The sequence below is a fragment of the Pempheris klunzingeri genome, chromosome 5 (genome assembly GCF_042242105.1).
Source record: "Pempheris klunzingeri isolate RE-2024b chromosome 5, fPemKlu1.hap1, whole genome shotgun sequence".
NCBI lineage: Eukaryota > Metazoa > Chordata > Actinopteri > Acropomatiformes > Pempheridae > Pempheris > Pempheris klunzingeri.
Window position 1 is genome coordinate 18,486,887 of NC_092016.1, and position 16,748 is coordinate 18,503,634.

The 16,748-nt window shown below is 41.4% G+C and overlaps 1 protein-coding gene across 1 annotated transcript in view; it reads left to right on the plus strand.

Annotated features, from left to right (window-relative positions):
• brsk2a (BR serine/threonine kinase 2a) overlaps positions 1-16,748 on the plus strand; it is a 168,780-nt gene that overhangs the window by 112,580 nt on the left and 39,452 nt on the right. Inside the window, exons 3-4 of the mRNA XM_070830140.1 lie at positions 9,441-9,526; positions 12,551-12,691. Coding sequence (XP_070686241.1) covers positions 9,441-9,526; positions 12,551-12,691 — 227 coding nt within the window. The remainder of the gene's footprint in view (positions 1-9,440; positions 9,527-12,550; positions 12,692-16,748) is intronic.

Genomic DNA, 16,748 nt, shown 5'->3' on the forward strand with positions numbered 1-16,748 from the left:
GGTATTGTGATCATCTTTAATCTGTCTTGTTTGAGTAGGCACTGATAATTGAATAGGTATATCATGTTCCCTTGAGAAGAAACATGTACTCTACCTTTACTTCCTCATCTGTCTTTATATTATACTGCATCTCTTTAAAGACACAGACCTTCATCTAAACATGACACCTGCTATCAGTATGTGTCAGTGAGTGATTTTATTCCATTGTGTGTTGGCCTGTGTCCTGGCTTAATGTGAGATATGAACCTGCAGCACTTTGCCCTTGTCTTCATTAATACTGCTAAATGCACAAATACATATAAAGTAGCTGTGGAGAAATGTTTTGTTGGTACTGTGTTGTAGAATAGTAGAAAAGAGTAAACGACACGATTCATATTCAGTCATAGTGTGTGTGTGTGTGTGTGTGTGTGTGTGTGTGTGTGTGTGTGTACAATACTATAATTGATAGACAGTACAGTATGTCACTGTTTGTGACAACTGTCATCTCACTGGCAACAGCAGTGCTATGATATGCTGAAATGTCTACTCAAATACCATGCCACCATTGTAACTGCCACTACATATACATAGAGTATGTGTGCTGCTATCTCCGTGTGCAAGTCACACTTACCGTAAATGACACCATGAATGACAGCTCCATGGACGTTGTCTAGTTGCTCAGGGTCAGCAAAGACGCACACATACACACACACACACACACACACACACACACACACACACACACACACACACACACACACACACACACACACACACACAGCTCCCCTTAAGGTTCTGTCTGCCCTTTTGCTGCAGGATTTGGTCTGTAATAGTCTCACATCAGACAGGCAGGGTTGTGGGGTGAATCACAGCTTGTGGACAAGCATGTCAAAGAGCACTGCCAACAATGCTAGTTACTTGTTCACTTACACAGACTTTTTTTTACACATTGTGAATTGTACACAATTGTCTCAAACCAAAGGCATTTAATGCAATGCATCAAACAGCCAAACACACACCTTCTACTGATGCCCAGATATATCTGCCATTCATCATGTGTCATGTACTTTCAAAGAGACACACTGAAGTTGTAGTTACAGCCTCACTAAAAAAGTTATTTCCTAAACTATGGATATTAATTGATGGTTATATTCAGAGCTTGATTTGTAAATCGGGATGAACACAGGGCGCTGTTGAGGTGGTCAGTGGGAGAGAAAAGTAACAAAGTGAATCAGAAATCCACAGTGCCTAAACAAACAAAGTCATTCATTAATCAGAGCATTCAGAATGGTCACTCAAAATCAGCAGTGGGAGGCGCGTCGAAACAGCTGTTTACAATTTGCCTCTCACTCTCTCTCTTCCTTTCTCTTTCTCTCTTACTTAACATAGATAAGTGCCTAAATAAACAGCAAATAGTTGCCAGAACAAACGAACTTAAACAAATGGAGAGTGAATCCCACATTTATTTAAACATCGTGGGACAGGTTCGGGAGAGCAGGGGTGGATCTGTTTGCCTCACAGAAAAAACTCACAGTGCCACCCACAGCACATGGGACGTTTCACCAATCGTAGAGGAGGCCTGATGTGTTAGTTAGTATAAACAGGTCAAAATTCTTATTGTGGATTAAATGGTTGATTATTAAATCACTAAAATGAATGCATTACTTTGCAGAGTGTCACTTCACAGCTACTCATGGGGTGAATAGTACTACTAGAACAAGCCTGCTGGAACAAAGACCGCTCTGTGCTGTAAATGGTTTGAGTAGAGGTGCTATGCATAGAGTTACATCCATGTATGTCCTCTTTATTCAAAACACTTCTTTATCTCTTAATTATGTTGTTAACTAGCTTCCTTCAAGGCTTGAACATTATGCACAGCCTACATTAATTTGTGAAATGGGCATAAATTTACCACTTTTAGCTGCTGCAAATAAACAGGGAAATTGGCTCATTCTTGGCAGTGTTAATGAGTTTGGGACCGATCCTGATGTGTGTTTGGGCTTTTGCGGTCAATGTGTTGAACATCTAAAGCAAGACACTTTTAACTTCATCAGTGCCTTCATCTACATCCCTGTGGGGATTGTTTGCTAATGACTCTGTAGTGCTAACACACTCTGAAGAACATGCTCTTTCTGTCTTTCACTCACTAACACACTGTACATACCCGCAAAACACAAACACATGCTTGTGAATGCATACAGGCATTGTATAGTTTTGCATGCTGTTTACCATTCTTAGGGTAAATTAATATTCGTAAGAGTGTGCCTTTTATGTAACACACTCAGTGTAAGACCCAATTAACAAGTGTAGATGAACTCCCTGATTACATTATTAAAGCTATTTTGAACTTATTTACAAAGTTTCAAACTAATTTGGGGTGTTTCAGTTGACCAGTCTTACCTGCTGACCTGCTGTCTGTCTAGTATTGACTCCTCTGCCCGGCTAACTATTGACCAGGCTCATGTGTCAATGAATAGGCTCATGTGTCAATGAATAGGCCATGTATTCATATGGGGGGATAATTAACTGAGTACGTGAATCACTGTTAGCTAATCACTACTGCTCAATGAATTACTTTCTCATTACTCACTTTCTTTGTTGAAGTTGTTTTCACAAAAATTCCACGTTTGCCAAAACCAGCACAACATTTAGACAAATCTTTCATTACTTTTTTATTTTTTAATGGAGTGCTCCGGTTTTATACTGTATAGTAAGACAGCCAAATAGACTGAACATTTAATCACCCAAATTTACATCACAAGTAATTTGATTTAAGGTTGGCAGCAGAAAAGGAAAAGACACTTTTTTCAAGATAAGGCAGCAGATGGCGTTTAATACAAATTTCGCCGTCATCCTTAGAGGCTACAAATTTTATCTTGGTGTGCAGCACTTTTCCATGCACAACTCCATTTACCTTACATGCAAATGCAGGTTATTAGATTTCCACTTTTATAACTGATATAGATGACCTTCAGATCAGTTCATTACATTTTGTTCTGTGTTCTGTCTAGTCCGTAAAAACCAGTTCATTAATTCACATTTCACATCACCACACAATCCAAGGTCACCTTACCAATCCTCTCGTATGAAGTAACCCTCGCCAAGGGATTGAGCGACTGAATGGACGAGTTGACAGAAAGACACTGCAGACGTTCAACACAAAAACATGGCTGGCAAAGGGATCCACTGCCTGTCCGTCACTGATAAATCACTCATCCTGCAGATATCTTTGGCACAAACACATGCACGTCCATTCACATACTCCCATATTCACAAACACACATATTTTACCCTCTCAGCCCGTCCCACTCCATCCCATCTATCGGCGCATGCAGTAGATTTGAAGAGGTTCGTGATTCCCTTTGACCTCAGGGTGTGGAGGACCTCTGCCATTAGACTCTATTATGGCCAAGGTTATCCGGGGACATGTCTGTTAGTGTGAAATGATGTGGCCTGCCACTGTTTTAAGTGGCAGTCTGATGGATCTGCCAGTATCACAGGCACACATCACAGACATGATTAGAGGAGTAGAATGAGAGAAACAGACAATAAATGAAGGATGGGAGAGAAGGAGGCGGAGGAGTGTCAGAATTGGTCTTGGATAGTAAGGGGTAATGAGTGAGATTTGAAAGGGTGGGAGATGGTTAAAGGATAAGGACTAGCGAGCTAGCAGAGACTATGTCCAGATCGATTTACATGTCTGTGGCATTGATCAAACTCCCCCGTGTGGGGAATTTATCTCCTTTTCTCAAAGGATGACTGATACAGTGATTATCACAAAAACATGCTGCGCTGACTGTGTCTTCATGTGCGCTTGCATGTGTGCACATGGGTTTGTGTATTTGTGAGGTCCTCAGGGTTGCAGGGAAAAGTGATAACAGGGGAAGGATGAAAGAAAGGGGGAGATCAGTTCAACGACTTTGACTGAAATGGAATCCTACAAATATGATTTTGTTTTGCTCTCAGTGGGACTAGCTCAGTAGCGGGAGATAACGCAGCTACCTGACGCACACGCTCCCTCACCAAACACCGTTAAATCCATCATCCCCAAACCTGTCTCTGTCAATTTCTAAACCAAGTTTGGATAAGCAGGTACTCACAGGAACATGCTTAAATATCATCTTGAAGGTAGTGACCGTGGCCTGCACGCCAAGTGGAGGAGCACACACAGACTCTTTTTGACCAATGTCCGTCTACTAGGATTTAATGAGTGTGTGAGTGTGTGTTTACCCTTGAAACTGATGTCCTTCTCTCCATGTTGCAAAAACTGACACACAGCGCCTAACAGCAACTAAACACCTTACAATTTACATGCACGTGTAAGCACTTACACAACGATACACGCATGAATGCTTACACACCAGCTTGGCTACCCTCTGTTCCTGGCAGAAAACACTTATCCTGCCCTACTGGCTCACTGACCGACATATGGATGGATGGAGGTGGCTCATGGGTTGCCGCGATCAAGGGTGTGTGTGTGTACAGTGTGTGTGCATCATGCGTTAATGTGTCCACATGTCACAAGTATGAATGGATGACGAGCCGACCGGTTTTGTCCGTGAGCCAGTAGCCAAGCTGGGCTGTCTCCTCCCCTTCTGCTCACTGACAGTTGGAAACACGTCCCCTTCTCTCCAGCCATCTCCCCATCCATACCTTACTTCTCTGTCACCCATATGTCATCTGATCCATGTACGTACCACACCCTTCTCGCTGCGATTCTACATTGAGTTTGATTTCTTTGCTAAAGCTAAAGTCAAACAAATGAGATGCAATTAACAATGGGAAGTAACATGAACATGATGAAAATAAACTCAAAAAGTGCTTATTCACAATGTCACACATAAAGATTTTGATATTAAAAAAAAGGAAAATTCATCTATTGACCTCTGTACAATCACAGGTCGATTTTCGCTAAGATGTAGTAAAACATAAACACATGTGACGTGGATAAAAATACACATTTGAAAAACATGAATATCACAATTTGTGAGGAGCTGGCATTTGTCAAGTATTTCATTGAATTGCAGTACTAACAGAGGAAGAAAATTGTATTAAGGGTTCTAGAAAATGTGTTCACCTGTGTTGTATAAAAATAATATCAAGAATGATAAAGGGTATGAAGAAAGTGTCCACAGAATATCTAATTTACACTAACCGTCTTCTGTTGGTAATGTAATTTGTTAACCATGAATACTGTGACTTTAAAATGTTACCATTGCTTGTAACCAAGCGGTGAAATGGTCTCTCATCTGCTTGATTGTCACATGCTTTTAGCGCCTCACACGCCTTACCTGTTGTAATTTCTCTCTCTGTGGGCTGTTTGGTGCAGGGTGCTGCTAAAAAGGTTATCCTGTCCCCATGTTGTGTTAATTAGCAACAAAAGAGGCTGCAAGACGAGGAGGGGGGGGGGCAAGCTGGCACTGCCACCGTGCTCTCTTTCTGTCTGTCTGCTCTACATTTCTCTTTTAGTCTTCTCCATTGCAGAGAATTACACGGCTTATGCTTCATCCCTCTCGCGTTCACTCCATTCCTCCCTTGCTTTTCTATCCATCCTGCAGCTCTTGCATGCACTGTAAGTCCCATGTTAGCTTAGCCACCCCCGTTTTTTTTTTGTTTTTTTTTTTATCTGACACACATGGCTGCCCTGTTGACTTTGATCCTCAGATCTCAGTATCAGGGGACCATTCACTCGCTCGCCTGGGGGAGGTGACAGAAATGTCTGTGTTTTCCTTCTGTGTGCACGAGAGAGAAAGGCGCGAGAAAGAGAGCAAGATGCAATAAGTGGAGAGAGATGACAGAGCCTGTGATCCAATATTTTCCCCTCTGAGATTTTGGGTTGGTTTCTCCGTTTGGTCGCTCTGTGACATGTGTGACATGAATCTAATCTCTTAGCGTCTTTGTTCTTGCCTGGCTGTCTCTGATCCTCTGTCCCCTATCACTAGACTCAGAGCCTCGGTGATGAAACTATTGATGTCACCAGTCATTTGTTTGCTCGTCCATTCAGCCATTCAGATCCAGGGCTGTAATTTAAAGAATCAATAGCAAGCTGATGGGGCTATGCTAAACTGGCTCTCATCCTCTGAATTTGGAGTGACACCCGTGAGCATCAGTGACTGCTTTGTCTCATTCGTCTATGTTGGCCCAGTCCTCCCAGTCCCCCTCTCTCGCGTAGGCTTGTGTCACTTTTTAGTTAGAAAATGCCATCTGCACCTCCAGATTAAATTGCATGTAATAAATCACATTAGATGTACTTCCAAACATCATCAAAATGAAATGTCAGGATGAAGAAAATGGTGATCTAGCCTCTAATTTGGAGCCCAGTAGTCATCATCATACAGCTTTTTGTTTTTTTATTTAGCTTTCAACCATCTTAGTTGTAGTTAGCACCTTAACAGGAATTATCACCACATTTCCAACGTATTGATCCATTTAGCGTGGCAGGATATGACACTGATAAGAAACCCAATGGGTCAAAGCGTTGCCAATCAGACAATCACCCCGTCCACCAACAGGCTCCTGTTCTGATGTCTTCTGCTAATTTTGTGCACTCCAGTACGATAACCACCTTACTTTACAGGACAAATTATCTCCACGTCAAATAGCCAATTTGGATTAGTGTCAGTCTTGCACTCTCGTTCGACCTCTGGTTTCTGATTAGGTGTTTTTTTTTTTTTTTCTTCCACCATTCTTCCTTGTATATCCCCGTTTTTTTTGAAAAGTGTATCAAATTGGCTATGTACTGAACTGCCAACCAAGAAACCAGAAAGGTAAACAGAGAAGGTGTGTGTTCATCTCACAACCTGTCCATCTGTTCAAATGCTTGCTTGTGAGGTTGTGTGTGTAAGTGTATGTGTGTGTGTTATCGTGAACGGTGCCCAAGCGCCTGCTAATAAAGGCTTAATGAAGTGCCGCGGAGATATGGAGAGAACTGTCCACACTCACAGATGTGAAACTTAATGAGAGAGTGTGCAGCCATGTACAGGAGCCAGGCCAAGAGAGAGGATGGCCACCTGGCATTTATGCCCGCATCAAGTTGTGGAGGTGTTGGATTTGTGTGTTTGAGGCTTTGATAAGGAGTATGCAAGCAGTTGGGGCCACCGTGTGCATATAAAGATGCAGTTGTTGGTGCTCTACCTTTCTGTATTATGCAGGCACTAGTACTATTTGCATTAATCTGTGCACCAACAGACCACTTACAGTAACTCCTTTTGCAGGTGGAAGCAAGTGAGGTGTAAATGTATCTGTCGGATCATTTGTTTTGACTGATAATTATAGGCTAAGAAAAGAAACTGTTGTACTGTTGCTAGAAAGAGCAAGGTTTGCTCCTCAGACTTACATCAGCATGTTAATCAACAGCTAATCTTGCAATAAGCAGGCAGTTGTACAGTTAAGTCTTCACATTAAGCCTCATTTCTCTTATTTCAATTAACTAAAAGGAGGCGCTTAGAGGAAGCTTAGGAAGCCAGCTGCTGGCTCTGTAGCATTTCGACAGCTCATCTCTCCCTGAGCTCTGTGTAGCATTAGTCTCTCTGCAGGGAGCCCCTCTGCCAGCTAGCCAGCTAGCCTCCATGGGCTCATTCTTAACAACGCACCTTAGCCTCAGGTGAGGAAGTGGCACGGTGTACTGCTGCTGATAGCCCTCATTAGTCTCTGGATTAGCCTTGATTAGCCTAGCCATTACTCCCACTGATACTCCGTGTTAATACTAATTGCGTATTTACCACTTAACCCTTTTTTTTTTTTTAGAGAAGCCGTGTGCCTAGCTTTTTTAGTTGCATATTCTCCCATGACTTTTTTCCTGGCAGCAGCCTCTGCACCAGTTGCATTTCATTGCATTTTTGCCTTCAGTAACTGAATGTGAGCTCGTTCAGCAGGCTTTTATCATCCACTTTGCGACATGTTGCTCTTGAGGAGTGGAGACGGGCTTGCTGCTGTTTGAGCAGAAAATAATCATCAGTGTGTCAAGATAGGGTAATGTTACAATGCTTACCTGAGCTGACAGTTATCACTAATAGAAGCTGTTCTGAAATGAAAAAACAATGCGAGAGCATAATTAAGGGGGAGGAACCTGATTTTACGCCCAGTCAAGCAAACAACTTTGTGGGAGTCTAACAAAAAAACATAGTTAGCCAGCAGATCAGAGCTTTGACTTTATTCCACACGAGTGTTCGTGAAGTTAAGCCACGATGAGTGTGACATTAAAGCAGCGTGAAGGCTGTCACAGGCAAGTGACAAAGTGAAATTGACTTTGATGAGATTGAGATCAGGCAGAGGAGTCTTTAACTCGCACTGTCCTTTCATCTCCATCATTGTCAGTCAAGATAGATACAGAGGGTGGAAGAGAAGATGGACAAGAAAGGTGGAAGAGCAGGATGAGCAGATAACCGCAAGCAGAGCAGGAGAGGAGCACAGGGGGCTGAAGATTAGCGGCGGCTTCTGTCGAAGTAGGTTCCATGCTGATTTTCAGTGGCAGCTGTACATGCTGACTAACAACCTCCGGAGATGCTGACACAAATCCAAACTGATCTGCTCAATTTTGGTGAAATTCAGCTCTCGCCAGTCTCACAGTTCGCTGTATATCTTTCTCAGCAGCTCGGTAAGCAAAAAAAAAAAAAGAACTTCGAAACTAGTGTGGACTCAGCCGTCTGCTTCTTCTGGACACATTGTTGACTATCTCAGACTGACTGCAGAAAAAAGCCTCCTCTGGGAGACTTTGATGTACCTGAGTGGACATTTTGACCCCAATTCACCCACAGGCTGTACTTTTAGTGGACAGAAATGTTCGAATGTGTTATGTCTGCCTCCGACAGGTTATTCTTCTTCATGTTTCTTATCTAACCAAGCTGATTTACGTTCACCTCAAGCAAACCGCCGGATTATGAAATGTGATTGCAAAGTTTGCAGCAAGGTTTGTTTTGTGGGAGAGGAAAGGACACAATTGTTGTAAGATAAGACAAATGCAACCTGTTTTCTCTCTGTTTTTGAAGCAAGCCATATTTTCCACCTGAGATAGCAGTGCCTGCTTGGCCTGGATGCCAACCAGAGTGTGGTCACAGCTTATCTCTGTCCTTTCTGCCCGTAGAAAATGCCAGTCAGCTCCTTTCATTGGTTGACTCTTTCTTCCTAAGCCTTCATGCTGGTTGTGTGAAGTGTTATTACAGAGTGCTGCCTGTCAGATTTGTCTCTCTAACAGTGACCTTCACAGGTAACCTCAGGAAAACGATTGGTAAGAACTCATCTCAGGCTATTCTGGGGTCAGCTGGTTTGTCTGCGTAGCACTTCATCTTTGGCAGCAATGAGAGGACAGTTGCAGTTTAAGAGGGCAGATTAGGACAATTGGTCCTAGAGTCCTTTTAGGAACTTCACTGTATTGATGTTACACTAATCAAATCTCTTTTTCCTCCCCTTCTCTGCCTCCCTCTTTCCCCATCTATCCCTCTCTCTATCCCTCTTTCATACAGGTGGAGCGAGAAATAGCTATTCTGAAGCTCATAGAACACCCACATGTTTTAAAGCTACATGATGTCTACGAAAATAAAAAATACTTGTAAGTATCACCAGTGGATTGTGTTCCAGTTTTTATTTATGTGAAATATAATGTCAGTCATAAATAGACTGCGGACACTCAATATTGCTCTTTTGGATGCCAGAACAGTCTTGAAAATCCCACAGATCATTTTGTTGGCCCGCAGAGCAGTTGTGATTGGTGTATTATGGTTGGAGGGCAACAGTGATAGCCTTGGAGGACCAGATGCTCCATTACTGTTGGCATGAAGCATTTAATTTGGTTGCGCACACTAGGGGACTGCTAATAAGGAGAGGAAGTCTCTATAATGTAAACACCATGATATGCTTATCAGAGGCAACACCATTGCATTAAGAAACATTAGCCATGGGGAGCGACAACCGCATTACTCCGCTGCAGCGGCCGCACGTGCAGACGCACGCATGAATCTATTAGCTAACTTTAACAGTGGTGAGTGACAAGCCCATCAGTAGGTTAAAGTAGCCCTCTTGATCTGCAGAGGACTGTTTGTCAACTAAATTCAATTAGTTCTCATCTTGAGCTTACAGGCCAAATGCGATTGGACATGCAGTACTGTACATGTCATCCGTTAAGATGATAGGAAAAGCACAATATTGTGTTTCATCCTCTAATTGGATTATTAAAATCACATTTTGTGCCCATTGCTTCATCACTTTTGACAGTTGGTCTCTAGCAGCGTCACAGAAGACAAATTGCTTTACATTCGTATCACCAGTGACGTGACTCACACTGTGCTTCACATCAGTGATGTAATTCTGAAATGAATATTTTTTCAGATTCATACTCAGATATCTACACTTGAAAGCCGATAATTGATAGACATACAGGGCAGTCCCAGAGCTTTTAAGATTTATTATGCTGCTGGCATAGATCCTACCACAAGTTGTTTAAACTGGCGTGTGTGTGTACAAGGGGTGAGGGGAGACATGGAAGGAGTATGATACATAGCCCACTAATATTTTATTTATAGCTGTTTCATTGCTGGAAATGAATGAATGATTACATCATGGTGTTAATATAAATTATGCTTTCGAGAGTGAAAAACGGTCCCTGAAAATATGCTGAATAGACCCTCATGCGTATGAGTATACTTGATCTGTTAAAGTGTTGCAATGAACTGTTTTTGGTCAGTTTTGGTGTACTGTTGAAAAGATAACAAAATAATTCATTGGAACGCATGCAAGACAAGTTCTTTTAAAGACCCATTCTTATTTGCTACACTTGGGAAACAACGAGGGCAAAGTTGTTGAAAGTCCCACATTCTCTGTATCCTCGCATTGCTGAAAATATATTAATGATTCCTATATGAAAAGTGAATCATTTCAATAATTGTATGAGCAGAGTATATAGTGGTTCGTTTTAAGTGCTACTCCAATGATTTAGTGTTGCACTTACATTAAGTTAGGATACTTACAAGATTAAAAGGATTAGTCAAAATCTGTGCCGCATAGCCTGAGATAGCCTGACCCGAGTATGGGGCAAGCTCTAAAAGTGCTGGATCCTACAATTCCTATTGTGTAACTTGTTAACATCTCTTAATTAGACTATCCTAGCCCAGTGAAAGCCCACTAAAAACTCCAAACCCTTACTTTTTAACACAGGCTTTCCATTTGGAGTCTCTAAATTGAGATAACCCTGGTGACATAACTAGTTTTATTTTTGCAGCTTTTAGAAAGCTCCCTTCCAGAGCCAGAGAAAATATTACACAACAGTTCTTATTGTGATCGGAGAGGAAGCCCTTTAAAATCCTCCCATTATAATTAATAACAGAACAAACTGCATTACTTCAATGAATCAACATTTAAATCGTTGTCATATTGTATAGGAAACTGCATTGATTCAAATTTGTTTATGTTTTTGTAAATGTGCTGCTGTTCACCTTCTTGTGTTGGTCTGGTTGTTATATGTACCAAAGCTTTTTTTCTTTCATTAAGAGGTTTAGGGTTGTTTAGTGAACATGTGCTCTGTAGCAGCAGAGTACAGTTTGCAACACTATAGTGTAATCAGTAAAAATGAACAGTTGACGCACACATCCACAGCAGGGAGAGAGAGACAGAGAACTGTCTGAGTTTCAATTTGTCCTAGTGAAGATGGAGGGAGTTTCAGCACAGGATATACGAGCGGGGCAGTCCGGAGCAGGGCAGGGCACTGCTGGCTCTCTGCCCACAGATGCAGCTTCAGGTCTGGGTCAGCAGAGATTCATCTCCTTCCTGTCCGCTCAGGGCTCCTGAGCAGACTGTCTCTGCTGGGAGCCCAGCCACACAGGCTCGAAGGCCACCTGGCAAATGGCTATAAGAAATATGACAGTGGGGGAGATTTATGTGTATGGTGTGTATGCATGGTTGGGAGAGATAAAAGAAGAAATAAATTTCAACACAAATACTCTACATGTACAGCAAGGAACTTCTGCAATAACTCTCTTCCTCCTTCTCTTTTGTCTCCTTTGCCTGATTAGCCCGATTAGCCCAGTACTGAGACAAAGACTGTCACTGTCCTTAGAAGAATTCACGAGCTCCTAAATCCCTTATGTCTAAGAGCTTTTTTCACAATTTTTCCTACTTTTTGTACTGTGATGCGACTACATCATCCCTCCAGCACCTCCCATCGGAGGTCAGAGTGTATAGTATATCAGAACCCTTCACATATATTGTAATATACTGTTGGTATGCTTCATTCTCTGACCGTGGGGTGAGCTTACAGATGACAAAATGAAAAATAAACAGTCAACATGATATGACTTTTGGGAGATCAGATCAAAGATGCTAGGGGTTTTTTTGTCGGTGTATAATGTCTGTGTGGAAACTATTTTTCCTACATTGCTCCAGTGCTTACAGACCTCTGAGGTTGAGAGCTTTGTCTGTTTTGAGGGCTCTGAACTGTGGTATTTCTTCCTGTCCCTACAAGTGAGATCTTTCTTTTCTCTGTGAGAGCTGCTGTGCTTTTTCTTATGTTATCTTTATTTCTTGGACTGATTTGATTGGACTGATCTTTCTCTCTCTCGGTCTGTGTCTCTGTGTCTCTCAGGTACCTTGTGCTAGAACATGTGTCTGGTGGTGAACTGTTTGACTACTTGGTGAAGAAAGGCAGGTTAACACCTAAAGAGGCCAGGAAATTCTTCAGACAGATCATGTCTGCTCTGGATTTTTGCCACAGTCATTCCATATGGTAAGTGAAATGATCTGCATGCAAAATAGACTTGTTGTAGCTGCCAGTAATGTGTATGTTGTGATTAGTTGGACTGGTATGATGGACGTGTGCAGGTGGGAACACTGAATGAAGCAGTGCCACCATCATTCATCGATGCTATTCATAAAAGGGCCAATAGTAAGAAAAGGAGGATAATATTTAGGTTTCATTGCACATTAATAAAATGAAACCAAAAGACCTATAAAAACAGATATAATAATTTCATTAATTTGAATATATGATATGTGGGATGATCTATCTACATGGATATATGTGCTATATGAAATGGAACCCTGTCTCCATTCACACTTGTGTTTTTGTAGTACAATAAAGTGGACTCACAGTGCAGTACACAGACGTTCAGGGGCACATTTGCACTTTACACCAAGACAAGTTCAGCTTTTGACAACAGTGTTAGACAACAACACAAGTTTTAAATACATATTGAGGTTACTTGGGGTTAAATCCAATAAAAAACACATTCACTATCTGCATGAAACCTTCCCATATCATCATTTAAAAAGATTGAACAACCAACACGCATCCATACCCAGGAGGTGCAACAAAGTCTATTGGGTTGTCATTCGGCATTGAACAAGTAATGAGTTCCCAAATAATGAATTTTAAAAAGATACAAATTCTTCCTGAAGTGAATCTACAATCTAAATTTCAATCAGTTTATTCATAGCTTTGGAGTGCTGTTTAATTTTCAAATCAGTGATTTAGTATGGAGATTACAGAACTGAGAAAACTTGATATTGCCTGTTTATCAAAGTGTTTATTTTTGCTCTTTCTTAAAGTTTCTCTTATAACATCCAGCTTCAATGGCAGAGGAAGGTTGACACACGTCAGATACAAAGAGCCAAATACACAGTCAAATATTGCCTCATGTCCATGAATATAAGTGACTCTATCCACAATATGAACTATTTTTCTCATAAATGGATGATTGGTTGTTTCTCTACAAAGAGTGTTTTATTATAACAACATAATAATATGGTCTGGGGCAGATGGAAACACTTCTTCTCGAAAAAGTGCCCAGGTATCATTTTTAGAGCTGAGCTCTGAACTTTTTTGTGAGTGCACAGTACATTTTCTTTGCTTTGCTCTGCTCAGTGTTGAGACCTTGTTGTATGTGTTGAATGTTGCTTCCAGGTCGTTACTAATGTGATACATAGTGTTTGGCTTCAGGGGGTAATTTAGCTGTTTACCAGCTCATAGACTAGAGGCAATCATATACACTTCTGAAGTCAAACATGTCAGCAGGGACTGATTTGGAGTGCTCATTTTCTTGTGTGCACGTGCGCATGTGTGCCTGTATGCGTGTGTGTTTCTGGTTTGAATGTATGTGTATTGTATTGTATTGTAAAGCACAGAGTGAATTTTTTTTTACCTCTCCAGAGAGTCTATCTTTGCTCTGCATTTTGTCCTCATGTGCCTGTATAGCAGAGCACAAGGACCATAGAGCAGAATGAGTTCAAGTGTATTTATTTTTACATTGACCGCAAGTAAATCTCCAGCGACTTTGCAGAAAAAAAAAAAGAGAAAACTGAGAGGAAATAAGACCAATGACATGAGAGTATCTGTGGTAGAGAAAGTCTAGAGGAAAGACCAGATCAAGGGTGCTACTGCACTTGCATTATTTAGAGCAATTTTGAGTTCCCCAATAATTAAAAAATATTCATTATGCAGCACATTATTAGTTTGCTCCTTGCTGCTCACACCACTATAATATTCAAAGGCAAGCTCCCTCAGATTACAAACATTAAGATATCACCATAAAACCGTGGCCTGGCCATGGCAACGACTGCTAGCCAACCAGTCGCCTCTTGATGATAGTTTATGTGAGTCTGTCATAACTTTCGTGCCAAGGCTATTGTGTCTTCAAGCACCGGAGAGAGAGGATTTTCTACTCTTTTGTGCACATGATATTGAAAATATCATGGATAACTTCCTACTGATGATGAAGGTGGAACCAAGCCAGTGAGAAACTGTTATGGTATAACACTCACTAGAACCAGGTGTTGAGTGCTAAATGCCTGGGAGATAGATTTGCATAATGTTGCACGGGCAATTAAAAGGAAAGAATTAAACTGATTTGTCATGGAATGATTAGGTACGGTTGAATTTCTGAGATTTGATATGCTTTGTATTTTTGCACATTACAAGGCAATTACATTTTGGCTGCAGCTATTTATTAATAAAGCCATTGTGGGAGTACGAGCCACTACATCCTCGTGTCAGATTTACTTTACATATTGCCGATTATCTCAGGATGATGCGCTTGAGTTCATTTTATTATTTGAACCATCAAACAGGTAGTTGATGGATTCTGTCTTGAATTCTCAGAGAGACTGAAAAAACAGATGATAACTCTTGCACTACTTGAAATAGAACAAAACTGTCCTACCTAAGGGAATGGAAGTTAGGAGTCTTTTATCAGTCCGTGTAAATAACTGACTGTGAGACGAACAGATTAGGCCAATTAGGAGAACGCATCTGGGACTAGCGTTAAGTGCTTGCACATACATAGATTATCACAGTGTTTTTGTAGTATGATTCTCTAGCAGATTTATCTCTTCCTTCCTGTTTTACTTTGCTGTCTCTCTGTCTTAGTTTCTCAAATCCCCTCACTAACAGTCTTAGAAAATGATGCCTTGTAAATTTATCATGAGGAGGATTATTTGGGAGTGTTGCTGCACCCACTCGCCCCCCTCCCAACCTCAATTAGGGGCAAACAGACAGACAGACGCAGCCATTCTCACCTCCCTTCCATTCTCACTAATGAGAAAAAAAAACATTTCTGCAATCATTTCTTCCATTTCTACTTGTCTGCGCCAGGGACCTACACAGGCCATTAGAAGTGCTCCCTTTTCTCTGTGATTCACCATGCAGAGGGGGGTAAACACATGCTCCTCAGCCCTGCACACCTCCCGTTTTCACTTCTTTTCTCTGCCTCATGCTTCCGCCCTCCGCCCACGTCCTATCCCCAAATATCTCTCTTGAGCCAGATGGATGTAAGTCTGGATATGAATGAAAGAGCGGAGCAGGCTGTGTATGATTCAGTGTTTCCTCTGCCTGATTCAGATTGTGCTCTGATTTAGATGGCGTTTTCCTTTTTTAACATGGGGGAAGAAAAGGGGACAAAGTGAAGCACAGAAAGATAGCTGACGAGGGAGATGAGCCAAAGATATGTAAGGGTACGATTAAAACAGATATGGGAAAGGAATCATCAGTAAGAGATATTTATAATGAATGCAGAGGCAGAGAGAGAGAATCTTCATTGTATGTTAATATAGATCCAGTGTCAAACTATTTCCCTCTCTCCTCATAATCACTTAAGACATGTCTTGGATATTTTTTGGCCACTAGATCCGCAAATGTATGACTCAAACACAGAGATAGCATACAGACTAGTTCGAATAGAGATGAGAGCACAACCCACATATAATTATTCGATATTTCATTGATCCTTGTAAAAAAAAATTCTCTCAATCCCTCTGCGGGAATGTCAAAGGCCAGGATCAGCTACCGAACAGCTCTCTTAGAGCTGCTTTGAATTCAGTTTGTTGCTCAAGGTTACAACAACAAAACGGATGCTTCAAAGATATAGTATAACGCTGCAGATAATTGACTTCCACGTTTACGTTTGGGAATCCCAACAACAGCTTCGCCTGCATTTTTGTCACTTCTGACATTCGACAAAATGCACATCTGCTACCCAGTACACACTCTCCAGAGAGGTCGTTGTGGCAGACTGCCATCGCTGCAAACACCCAACAGAGACACAGATTGATTGAGAAGATTAAAGTGTATTTTCCTTGAACACTTGACAAGCTGCTTGTGTGCTTTTTTTTACCCATCTTTTGAACCATATTAACAGTTGATGAGAGGTTAAGTTTACAGCTATGAAAGAGGTGTAAACTTTCCCTACCTTATCTACACATTTCCAGACCTTTTTAAGTGTCATAGAAAGCACTGTGTGCTCTGATTTCCTGTGATAAACCTAATGCACAATGTTTGTATTCTCATGTGA